The 12,254-nt window shown below is 41.1% G+C and overlaps 1 protein-coding gene across 1 annotated transcript in view; it reads right to left on the bottom strand.

Moving 5' to 3' along the window:
• The window catches only part of TNRC6A (trinucleotide repeat containing adaptor 6A), a 165,626-nt gene extending 161,338 nt beyond the window's left edge, over positions 1-4,288 (bottom strand). Inside the window, exon 1 of the mRNA XM_065891795.1 lies at positions 4,209-4,288. Within this exon, the coding sequence (XP_065747867.1) occupies positions 4,209-4,288 (80 nt within the window). The remainder of the gene's footprint in view (positions 1-4,208) is intronic.
• Positions 4,289-12,254: the final 7,966 nt, after the last annotated feature.

Consider the following 12,254-nt stretch of genomic DNA (forward strand, 5'->3'; position numbering starts at 1 on the left):
GAGTTAAATACACCCTGAATTCCAAAGACTTAAAAGAACAACAAAAAGGAACATATCTGGATAAATAGTAGGATAAAGGTCCTACTGTGTAGCACTGGGAACTATAGTCAATATCCTATAATAAACCATAATGGAAAAGAGTATGAAAAAGAATATATATACGCATAACTGAACACTTTGCTGTATACCAGCAAACACTAAATCAACTGTACTTCAATAAAATTTTTTAAATGGAACATATCTCACGAATAATTTTTTATATTGATTACATGTTGACACAATAATATTTGGGAAATATTGGTCAAATAAAATCTAAAAATTAATTACACCTGTTTCTGCCTTTTTTTTTTTTTTTTGTGCAGGACTCTCACTGTCGTGGCCTCTCTCGTTGCGGAGCACAGGCTCCAGACGCGCAGGCTCAGTGGCCATGGCTCATGGGCCCAGCCACTCCACAGTATGTGGGATCTTCCCGGACCGGGGCACGAACCCGTGTCCCCTGCATCGGCAGGCGGACTCTCAACCACTGCGCCACCAGGAGAGCCCTCTGCCTTTTTTAATGTAGCACTAGAAGATTTTATGTGGACTTAATTAAACTTAAAAGCTTTTGCACAGCAAAGGAAACCATAAACAAGACAAAAAGACAACCCTCAGAATGGGAGAAAATATTTGCAAACAAAGCAACTGAAAAAGGATTAATCTCCAAAATATACAAGCAGCTCATACAGCTCAATATCAAAAAAATAAACAACCCAACCCCAAAATGGGCAGAAGACCTAAATAGACATTTTTCCAAAGAAGACATACAGATGGCCAACAAACACGTGAAAAGATGCTCAACATCACTAATTATTAGAGAACTGCAAATCAAAACTGCAATGAGGTATGACCTCACACCGGTCAGAATGGTCATTATCAAAAAATCTACAAACAACAAATGCTGGAGGGGGTGTGGAGAAACGGGGACCCTCTTGCACTGTTGGTGGGAATGTAAATTGATACAGCCGCTATGGAGAACAGTATGAAGGTTCCTCAGAAAACTAAAAACAGAACTACCATATGACCCAGCAATCCCACTACTGGGCATATACCCTGAGAAAGCCATAATTCAAAAAGAGTCATGTATCACAATGTTCATTGCAGCACTATTTACCATAGCCAGGACATGGAAGCAACCTAAGTGTCCATCGACAGAGGAATGGATAAAGATGTGGTACACATATGCAATGGAATATTACTCAGCCATAAAAAGAAATGAAATTGGGTCATTTGTAGAGACGTGGATGGACTTAGAGAGTGTCATGCAGAGTGAAGTAAGTCAGAAAGAGAAAAGCAAATATCGTATACTAACGCATATATGTGGAATCTAGAAAAATGGTATAGATGATCTTATTTGCAAAGCAGAAATAGAGACATAGACATAGAGAACAAATGTATGGATACCAAGGGGGAAAGGGGCGGGGTGGGAGGAATTGGGAGACTGGGGTCGACACATATACATTATTGATACTACATATAAAATAGACAACTGATGGGAACGTACTGTATAGCACAGGGAACTCTACCTAATGCACTGTGGTAACCTAAATGGGAGGGAAGTCCAAAAAGGAAGAGATGTCTGTATGTGTATGGCTGATTCATTTCGTTGTGCAGTGGAGGCTAACACAACAGTGTAAAGCAACCATACTCCAATAAAAATTAATTTTAAAAAATCAGCGAAAAAAAAAGTTACATATGTGGCTTGCATTATTATTCTATTGGATAGCACAGATTAGAATCCGTCCCTTCTGATTAGCACCAGATCTCCCTCTGGGAGAGTTACCCATTATGATTAGGTCTGACAAGAGGGCAATTTACGGCACCTGCCACCTCTCTCAGCTCCCACACTGTGGAATCCTAAGGAGCTGGATCCAAGGATCCACGAACTTGGGCAGTCAGATGCTTACTCCTGGGACTTTGAGTCTGGGCTAAGTGGTACAGAGGCAGAAGGACTGTTTGGAAGTCAACCTTGACGTGGTATTGGTGGTAGTGTGTGGGCCAAATTGTATTGCTGTTACTAACGGGGGGTGGGTTGAAGAGTCAAACAGAATGTCCACTACAGAAGTGTAGCCAGAGGAAGATGTCAAATCAGGCAAAGTTGGCGTCAAGCTATGTGAAGGTTGAGCTAAGCCTCCAAATAGGGAATAAGTGAGAAATGGGGAAGCCAGGGAGATGGAAACGGGATGGAGTGTGGAGTGCAGCGTGCACTGAGACTAAGTGGTAGCTGAAAGAACCACATAAAGATTAAGTAAGATGCAGATAAGGACTCCATGCCTGCCCTAATCAGCAGTCCTTCTAAGAAAACCATCCTCTGAGTTTTGGAGTGAAGACCTGGATTAATTCGGGAAAAAGGACTCTCTGGAATCATCCAATGCTATGGCAACCAAGGAAGCAATAGTGGGGATTCCTGCTGACAACAGGAGCCACAGACATGATCTCCCCCCTCCTTCCTTCTGCATGGGGCGGGGGGAGGAGGGAGGTGGTGCCCATTTCCTGTCCCCTCATCCTACTTTCTCTAAAGACCAGGTCCTGTGCTTCCCATCAATGGGAAGGAGTCTTAATCCACAGTGAGATTTAAAGGTTCAGGAGCTCAGTCCCTCTGGCTATCATCTCAGGTTTGATGAAGGGTCCAGCTTATAACTGGGCTCCTATGAGCAAGTCCCTACTTTATGCCCTGGTTCTGATGGCATCTCCCTTCTTCACTCCTGGGACTGAGTCCCTGTCTCAATGCCTTGCTTGGAATGTGGTTTATTCCTCCCAGAGGCTGGAAATGTTCTTTGAATCTCAGCTCAGCGACCACAGCCCTGCTTTCTGCCCACTGATTGATGCTCACCTACCTGACTTACCTGGATCTCAGGTGCTCCTAGACTTCCCATGGCTTGCTCCCCACACCCCTATGTTGAAACCACCTGTGACAAAATTGCGTGGTCTCTTAAAGTCCAACTACACATGTAAACTGACCATTCCTTTGGGCACTCTGTTCTGTCTGCAGATCTGAACCTCCTCACCCGGCCTGGGTTCAGAGTCCTTCCCCAAGTGCCTCCTGTGTTGCAGTTTATCCCTGGGTGTCCAGTCCTGTTCGGAGCCTCAAGATCACAGCCACTAATCTGGGCAGAGCCTTTGGGATGATTCTGCTATCTCAGTTCTCTCTGCCTAGAAAAGAAGCTTCATCTGAGGAACCCAGTGAAACTCAACCTATTCTTTCTGGCTTTTACTTTGATTAATACCATTTCAATTAGCAATTTCCCTCCTAGCTTTCTTCTCCATTGTTTTTCCCAAGAGACTAGCTTCTTTAGCTACTTTTCCCTGATTGAGCTCCATGAGGGCAAGGGTATTTGTTTGTCTAGCTCACTTGATGTGTTCCAAGTACCTAGAATAGAACCTGGCACATAGTAGGTGCTCAATAAATAACCATTGAATAAAGGAAAAAGAAACTATGACTCAGACTCCTCAGAGGGATTAATATGCGTTAGCAGTGACTAGTACCCATATTAACATATAACACACAGGATAAATCTTACTTATAGCATCTTAGGTAGTTTTTCTTTTATCAATACTGGTCTTAAGAACATTCCTTAATACATGAACGCAGGAACTCTTTTCCTCCCCATTTTGATGTGGATTTCATTTTTTGTCCACCTTTCCACTATCACTGCAGGCCAGCTTTACCAGCCACTACCCAGGTGATGTCACACTGATCCAGCAAACCCGCCAGCCAGACTTTCCTTATTATTTCCCTCCTGGATGTCTACAAAAGCCTCCTAACTGGTCTTCCTGACCCCCTTTTTCCCCGACTCCCCAATTGTCCTCTTTAAGTGGCCACTGACTTTCCTAACACTGAATTGCATTGGAGAGAGCATAGGTGTCAGAATGGCCAGAAGGCGACTCACCACCTTGCTATTTGAAGATGGACATGATACGGAGAGCTAGATCTACCTTGAGAAGATAACCACTGCCGTGGGAGCATGGTCCATTGGCCTCTGTCTTGGACTCATCAGGGTTACGTTTCAAACCTCCCTTTTTTTTTTCTCTTACCCAGTTTTGATTTCAGCCCTGAGTCATTCAGTGGTCAGAATTTTGAGCTGACACTTCCTCTGGTTTCCTCAGTTGGAACCCCAGGCAGCTCTGGGCTGAACGGACTGACCCATGGGCCCCAGTGTGAGTGATACTACCTGTTCCATTCCTCGGGCAGCGGAATGTCTTGGGAGCCAGGACACCTGGCTTCTAGGCCTGGCTCTGCCACTAGTTGCATGACTTTGGGCAAATCACATCACCTCTCTGGGCCTCAGTGTTCACACCTGAGAAATGAAGGGGTTGCATTATATTAGTGATTCTCTGCTTTTAATTTTTTTCTCCCTCCCGAATTTAGCCAGTGATATAGATTTACTTATGAGACACACACACATATGCAACTTTTTGGTGCTAATTACATCCCTTTCTTCCCCACTCAAGAAAGCCTATTAGAATGCAAGGGAATGACAGCGGAAATTTGTTTTTATGAGTATTTTTTAAAAATAAGTAATCTGCAAGCTTGATATTTTGACTGTAATAGAGTTACACTTATTGAGGATTTAATTACCCACTTTCAGAATAAAAAGAGAGAGAGGGAGGGAGAGAGAAAGCATAAGGAAGAAAAACTCATCACCTTAATAGTGAGGAATAGTGTGAGATGGGAAACAGGGACCTGGTGGCTTCTGGGTTGGTCTCGGTCTCTACAAACCTCTCATCCTGTGAGGTTCATTAAGCTGAGAGTTAAACAATCATTTCTTAATTCAAAGCCCCCACAGGCAAACCAATGACATCACCTCATGTTCAGCTAAAGAAACAAAAATCTCTACCTATGCTTTTCTGGAAGAAAACTTGCCAAGAAAGTTTCTCATCTCCAGTATGGCCTCTTCCTTCGAGATTTTTCACTGGGAACTTCTTGCAGTGTTCATCTTCTCTGCTGGCTTACTCATCCTCATGTCAGATGTGACACTGCAGAATTTTACGCAGTCTTCACCCTTGACAACTGCTTGATTTATGAACCGAGGTGGGTAGCTGCTGAATTAGGGTTATCTCTAAGGCCTCATCTAGCATCCAAGTTCTGGGAACAGCCCGGCTTAAGCCTACCATCCCCTACCTGGTTTCACCTGATCTAGTGTACGTTTCCACACTCCTGCCTAAGAGGAGGGCTCCACGCTGCTGTTTTAATAATTTTTCTTAGCAACATTTGTATCCGTCTTTCAGTTTTATCCCCTTGTAAGAAAGGGATATCACTGCTGTCTCATTGTAAGAAAAGATCCCTCTTGCCCATGCTAATTCTTCCCCTTGTACTTTGATTCAGCAACCACCCCCGCCCCCGCTCATGCCAGCATCATTCTTTCTGTCACCGACGTCTTCAACGTTTCTTCCCTAATAGAGTATAAGCTGCAGGAGGGCAGAGGTTGTGTCTAGTTTATTCACTGCTCTTTACCACTATCAAGAACTGATACAACAGGTACTTAGTAAGTAGTTGTGGACCACATGAATGACTGACGGATTGAATGAAGAAGTAAATGAATGAAACTACTCTTGTCTGCTGAATTCCCACTTTAGCATGTAAACATGCTCTAGTTTTTCTCATTTTTCATGATAAACACTCACACAAACACTAAAAAAAAAAAAAAACTATCAACCCCAAATAATTCTCTCCTAACTTCTAGAGTTAAAGTACTCGAAATATGTGTCAGCATTCACTGTTTCCAGTTCCTCACATCCCATTTCCCCTCAAACCTCTGCAGTCTGGTATCTGTTGCAGCCACACGAGCGAAACTGCTTCCACCAACACCTTCAAGAACCGACATGTTGCCAAATCCAGTGGACAAATTTTTGTCCTCATTTTACTTGATCTCCTGACTCTAAATCATAAAAGTGTTGGAATGTCTGCTGAATGACTTTATAATTCTCATATAAGCAGAGACGAGACAGAAATGGTTTTTAAAAAATATATGTCCGCTCCGGGGCACGTATCCAGAGAAAACCACAATTCGAAAAGATATATGCACCCCAGTGTTTATTGCAGCACTATTTACAATAGCCAAGACATGGAAGCAACCTAAATGCCCATCAACAGAGGAATGGATAAAGAAGATGTGGTACATATATACAAGGGAATATTACTCAGCCATAAAAAACAACGAAATAATGCCATTTGCAGCAACATGGACGGACCCAGAGATTATCACACTAAGTGAAGTAAGTCAAAGACAAACATCATATGATATCACTTATGCGTGGAATCTAAAATATGATACAAATGACCTTATTCACAAAACAGAAATAGACCCACAGACATAAAACACAAACTTAGGGTTACCAAGGGGAAAGGTGCGAGGAGGGATAAATTAGGAGTTTGGGATTAACGTATACACACTACTAGATATAAAATAGATAACCGACAAGGACCTACTGTATAGCACAGGGAACTATACTTAATATTTTGTAATGACCTATAAGGGAAAAGAATCTAAAAAAAAATACATATATATGTATGTATAACTGAATCACTTTGCTGTACGCCCAAAACTAACGCAACACTGTAAATCAACTATACTCCAATAAATAAATAAATAATAACTAAATAAATAAAACCTAAAAAATAATAATAAAATGCAAAAATGACAATAAAAATAGCTATCGCTTCAGTTTTCTCCAGGGTGATTAGTTTAAGGGAAGCCAGGTACAAAACCAGTTAGAGATTATAGAGATGCATTTGTTTACCGACTCACTTATTCATTCAAACACACGCATGTAATGAATCCCTTTAATGTGCCAGGTATTGGGGAGAAAAGACAAGGCAGCAGATTTCAGGGAGGGTCCCTCTGGTGGTTGTGCCATCTACCAACCAGACAGCTAATTTTGAATTAAAAAATAATAATAATGCAACTATTAACATGTAACACTTATATTGAAAATACACACAGTTTCAAATGCCCAGTCTAATGAATTTTCAGAGACTGAACACACAAGTGTTAAGAGCACCTGGATTAAGAAACAGAACATTACCAGAATTCCCACTGGGTCTCCTTCTAGACACTCCTTCACCTCCATGATAACTGCTGGCTTGACTTGGACATTATAGATCAGGGTTCCTGTTTTTTGTGCTCTGCATAAGCAGAATTGTACAGAATGCACTCTCATTGCCTCACTTGTCTCGCTCAACATGGTATTTTGGGGATTCATGGATATTGTGGTAAGTAGCTGTAGACATTCATTCTCATTGCTGTCTCAATTCTCTTTCAGCAAGACCCTCAACCTCCCCACATAATTCTGGTTCCCTCTCTCCCCATAACATTTCCCGTCCCCCTTCCCTGCTTTCTCTCCATACTTCTTATCACCGTCTAACATACTGTACCTTTTATTTATTTTATCTTTTGCTGCCTGCCTAGAATGTTAAGTTCCGTGGAGTCGGATAAATACCACAAATACCCTGTGAACAAATGAACCTCAGCTACTTCCACATGGCTCCCAGCACACCCAGAGTCGGGGGTTGGGGGTGGAATGCCATGTTGCCCAGAAAGAACAGATGGGTCAGGACTGCAACAAAGTGTCATTTAGCAGGAGACGCCAACCTGATGTGGAGCCAGGGGTGGCTCTCCTACTGTGACATCTGTACCACGACCACGAATACCGATGCGAAAATCCTACATAAAATCCTTGCAAATGATTTTTAAAAGTTTATTAAAACCGAAAAAGAAAAAGGTCCAGAAATATCTATTAGTAGGGAATATCCCTTGGGATACTGGAAAATTGGATGTGAACTTTCTGTCTTTATATGCTCTTCATCTTTTGAATTATTAATAATAAGGTCTATTGCTTTAGTAATAAAATTTAAAGAATAACACACCACGGTTAAGTAGAAGTTATCCTAGTATTGTAAAAAACCATTGAATGTTTACAAACTGATATTAAAGATATCACAAAGGCCGACAACGTTTTATAAAAATCACAAATTTAATGTCACAATAATAGAAGAATGCCTGGCTTAGAGCAAGCACTCAAATATTTCTTGAATGAATGAATGTAAAATATATTAATATGTTAAATCATCCTTATAGGTCAAATAAGAAAAAAATAATTGAACTAATAAATGCTGAAAGAGCATTAAAAAAGAATTTAGCATAAAAGAGGGAAGCATATATGTGTATAAAGGAATCACTTTGCTGTACAGCAAAAATTAATACAACATTGTAAATCAACCACACTTCAATAAAAATAAATAAATAATCAATAAAATAAAAAAGAATTCAGCATCCATTCTTGATGAAAACCCTTGGCACGTGTTAAAGAAGAGGTTTCCATCATATGCCTCTCTGCAAACCACTGCAATCTGGCTTCTGCTGGCACCACGCCATGGAAACTGCATTCCCCAAGGCTCTCAGTGCCCTACATATTGCCAAATCCAATGCACTTGGCTGGGGACCAATAAATATGTAATGAATTAAGGAATGGATGATCAAAGAATCTCAGATCAACAGTCAGCATCATACTTAACAATAAAACACTGGAGTTGTCTCTTTAAAGTCAGAAGCTAAACCAGGATATGAGCTACCACTGTCATTTGATGTTTTTCTGGAAGCTCAAGCAAAACCAAACAAAACACCATGGAGACAAAACAAGGTATAGCTCTTGGCAAGGAGACAAAAGTGATCTTTCCTTGCATGAAACCTAGCAGAATCATCCAAAAACTATCAGCAATAAGAAGAGAGTTCTGGAAATTTACAAAATAAACACTCAAAGAGCAATCGTTTTCCCCCAAAATCAGCCAATGGAATGTCCATGGAATGATGAGTTATGAGACAGCTGAGAAAGTACAATATAAAGGCACAGGGAATTCCCTGGCAGTCCAGTGGTTAAGACTTGGCACTTTCACTGTGGTGGCCCAGGTTCAACCCCTGGTTGGGGAACTAAGATCCTGCAAGCTGTGTGGCACGGCCAGAAAAAAGAAGGCACAGAATCCCACGAATAAAAAGTAAAACAGTCTAGGTGAAAGATACAGAATCCTAGCTTTACAACAAAAAAAAAAAAGTTGTAAGAAGAATAAGATTTTTTTTAAAAAATTGATTAGGGGCTTCCCTGGTGGTGCAGTGCTTAAGAATCTGCCTGCCAACGCAGGGGACACGGGTTCAAGCCCTGGTCCGGGAAGATCCCACATACCGCAGAGCAACTAAGCCTGTACACCACAACTACTGAGCCCGTGTGCTACAAACTACTGAAGCTCGTGTGCCTAGAGCCTGTGCTCTGCAACAAGAGAAGCCACTGCAATGAGAAGCCCACGCACCGCAGTTAAGAGTAGCCCCAGCTCACCGCAACTAGAGAAAGCCCGCGCGCAGCAATGAAGACCCAATGCAGCCAAAAATAAATAAATAAAATAAATAAATTTATGATAAATAAATAAATAATTGGCTAAATGTGAAGAATAAATGATGCTTATGTTATGAATTTAACATTTAATTCTAGGTGAAAGAGACGGGCTAGATATCTATCATAAACAGATCACACACAGCTTAACTATGAGAGAGGGTCAAGGTTGTTAAAATGGAGCTGATATTGCCCCAACCTGGAAAGCATATCCCACTTCTCCCGTTACTGCTTGTAATCACTGTCTGAAGTTCCCATACTTGTAACCTCACTTTCCCTGAGATGATAATCTGCTCTCCTAGAGAAGTGACTTGACAAACGTGGGAAAGTCTAAAAACAAGAACCGGGACGATGAACCTATTTAGGTCCAACTTGAACCTCTTGGTTCAGCAGAAAGTTTTCACGGCCCTTGTGATAATTTGTGGGTTTTGCATATTATTTAAGATGCGTGAAATACTTAGAAGAATTTTATTACCTAATGTACATTTACTTTGAAATGTTATTGCTTGAATTTTCACACTATTCTAAGTACTGGGCATCTCGTCCCTGCCTTAAGTGAGCTTAAGTTCTACTCAGAGATGGACACAGAGAACAAACAAATACACAGCTAGTATTATTTCAAAAGTGACTGATGCACCTATGGCCAATTAAACTATGACAAAGGAGGCAAGAATACACAATGGAGGAAAAACCATCTCTTCAACAAGTGGTGCTGGGAAAACTGGACAGCCACGTGTAAAACAATGAGATTATAACATTCCCTCACACAAAAATAAACTCAAAATGGTCTAGAGACCTAAATGTAAGACCTGAAACCATAAACCTCTTAGAAGAGAACATAGGCAGAACACTCTTTGACGTAAATCATAGCGATATTTTTTTGGATCTGTCTCCTAGGGCAAAAGAAATAAAAGCAAACATTAAAAAAATGGCACCTAATTAAACTTAAAATCTTTTGCACAGCAAAGAAAACCATCAACAAAATGAAAAAAAAAAAAACCTACAGAATGGGAGAAAATATCTGAAAATGATGTGACCGACAAGTGGTTAATATCCAAAATATATAAACAGCTCATACAACTCAACATTTAAAAAAACCAAACAACCAATCAAGAAATGGGCAGAAGGCCTGAATAGATATTTTTCCAAGGAAGACATACAGATGGCTAACAAGCACATGAAAAGATGCTCAGCATCACTAATCATTAGAGAAATGCCAATCAAAACTACAATGAGATATCACCTCACACCGGTCAGAATGGCTGTCACAAAAAAAGTCTACAAATAATAAATGTTGGAGAGGGTACAGAGAAGAGGGAGCCCTGGTGCACTGCTGGTGGCAACGTAAATTGACACAACCACTACAGAAAACAGTATGGAGGGGCCTCTAAAAACAAAACTTGGAGCTACCGTGTGATCCAGCAATTTCACTCCAGGGTATAGATCCAGAAAAAACAAAAACACTAATTCAAAAAGATACATGCGCTCCAATGTAGTAGCAGCACTATTTATAAGAACAGCCAAGACAGGGAAGCAATCCAAGTGCCCACAACGGATAAATGAATAAAGAAGATGTCATACACACACACACACACACACACACACACACACACACACACACACACAGGAATATTGCTCAGCCATAAAAAAGAATGCGATTCTGCCATTTGCAGCAACATGGATGGACCTAGAGAATATTATGCTTAGTGAGATAAGTCAGAGAAAGACAAATGCTGTATGATGCCACATATATGTGAAATCTATAAAATAATACAAATGAATGTACAGGCAAAACAGAAACAGACTCACAAATATAGAAAATGAGTTAGTGGTTACCAAAGGGAAGAGGGAAGTGGGGGAGGGACAAATTAGGGTTATGGGATTAACAGATACTAACTACTACATATAAAGTAGATAAGCAACAAGGTTATTTTGGATAACAAGGAATTATAGCCATTATCTTGTAATAGCTTTTAATGGAGTATAATCTACAAAAATACTGAATCGCTATGCCATGTACCTGAAACTAGTATAATACTGTAAATCAACTACACTTCAATTTTTAAAAAGTAATTGACACTATGAAGAAAATAAACCTGGTTAAGGTGATAGACATGAAAGAGAGTGTACTTTGGATCGAAGACTTCTCTGGGGAGGTATTTGAACTGAGATCTAAAATGTATGAAGGAGCAAACCATGCAGAAGCAAAGCATCCATGCACAGCAAAGAGAGAGTATAAAGTTTCAGAGGCAGAGACGAGCTTGGTGTGTTCCAGACTGTGCAAGGCAGCACTATGGCTGCAACAGAGTGAGCAATGGGGAGAGGAGGTTGAAAGCAAAGCAGATGCCAGGTCACGTAGGGCCTTGTAGACCACGTGGAAGAGTCTGGATTTTATTTTTAATGTGAAGGGAAGTCTTTGGGACATCTTGAACAAGGGTGTCATGTGGTCTGATTTATGGTTTTTAAAAGCCCATGGGGGCCGCTGTAAGAATTAGTAGTCTGTTGGGAATTGCCTGGCGGTCCACCAGTTAGGACTCAGCGCTTTCACTGCCAGAGGCCCGGGTTGGATCCCTGGTCGGGAAACTAAGATCCTGCAAGCTTTGAGGCGCGGCCAAAAAGAAAAAAGAATTCGTAGTCTGTAGTAAAGAGGGGTATGAGTGGGAGCAGGCCAGCCAGTTGCGAGGCCCCTTAAAGAGTCCAGGTGGAAGATGATATTGGCTTGGAAGAGGACGGTAGCAGTGTAATTGGAGAGAAGTGACTAGTCTGAAGACAGGTTATGGAGACAGAACCAAAGAACTTACCTATGCCTTGACTGGGTGTGGGATGTGAGGCAGTGA

Source organism: Phocoena phocoena, chromosome 15 (assembly GCF_963924675.1).
Source record: "Phocoena phocoena chromosome 15, mPhoPho1.1, whole genome shotgun sequence".
Lineage (NCBI taxonomy): Eukaryota > Metazoa > Chordata > Mammalia > Artiodactyla > Phocoenidae > Phocoena > Phocoena phocoena.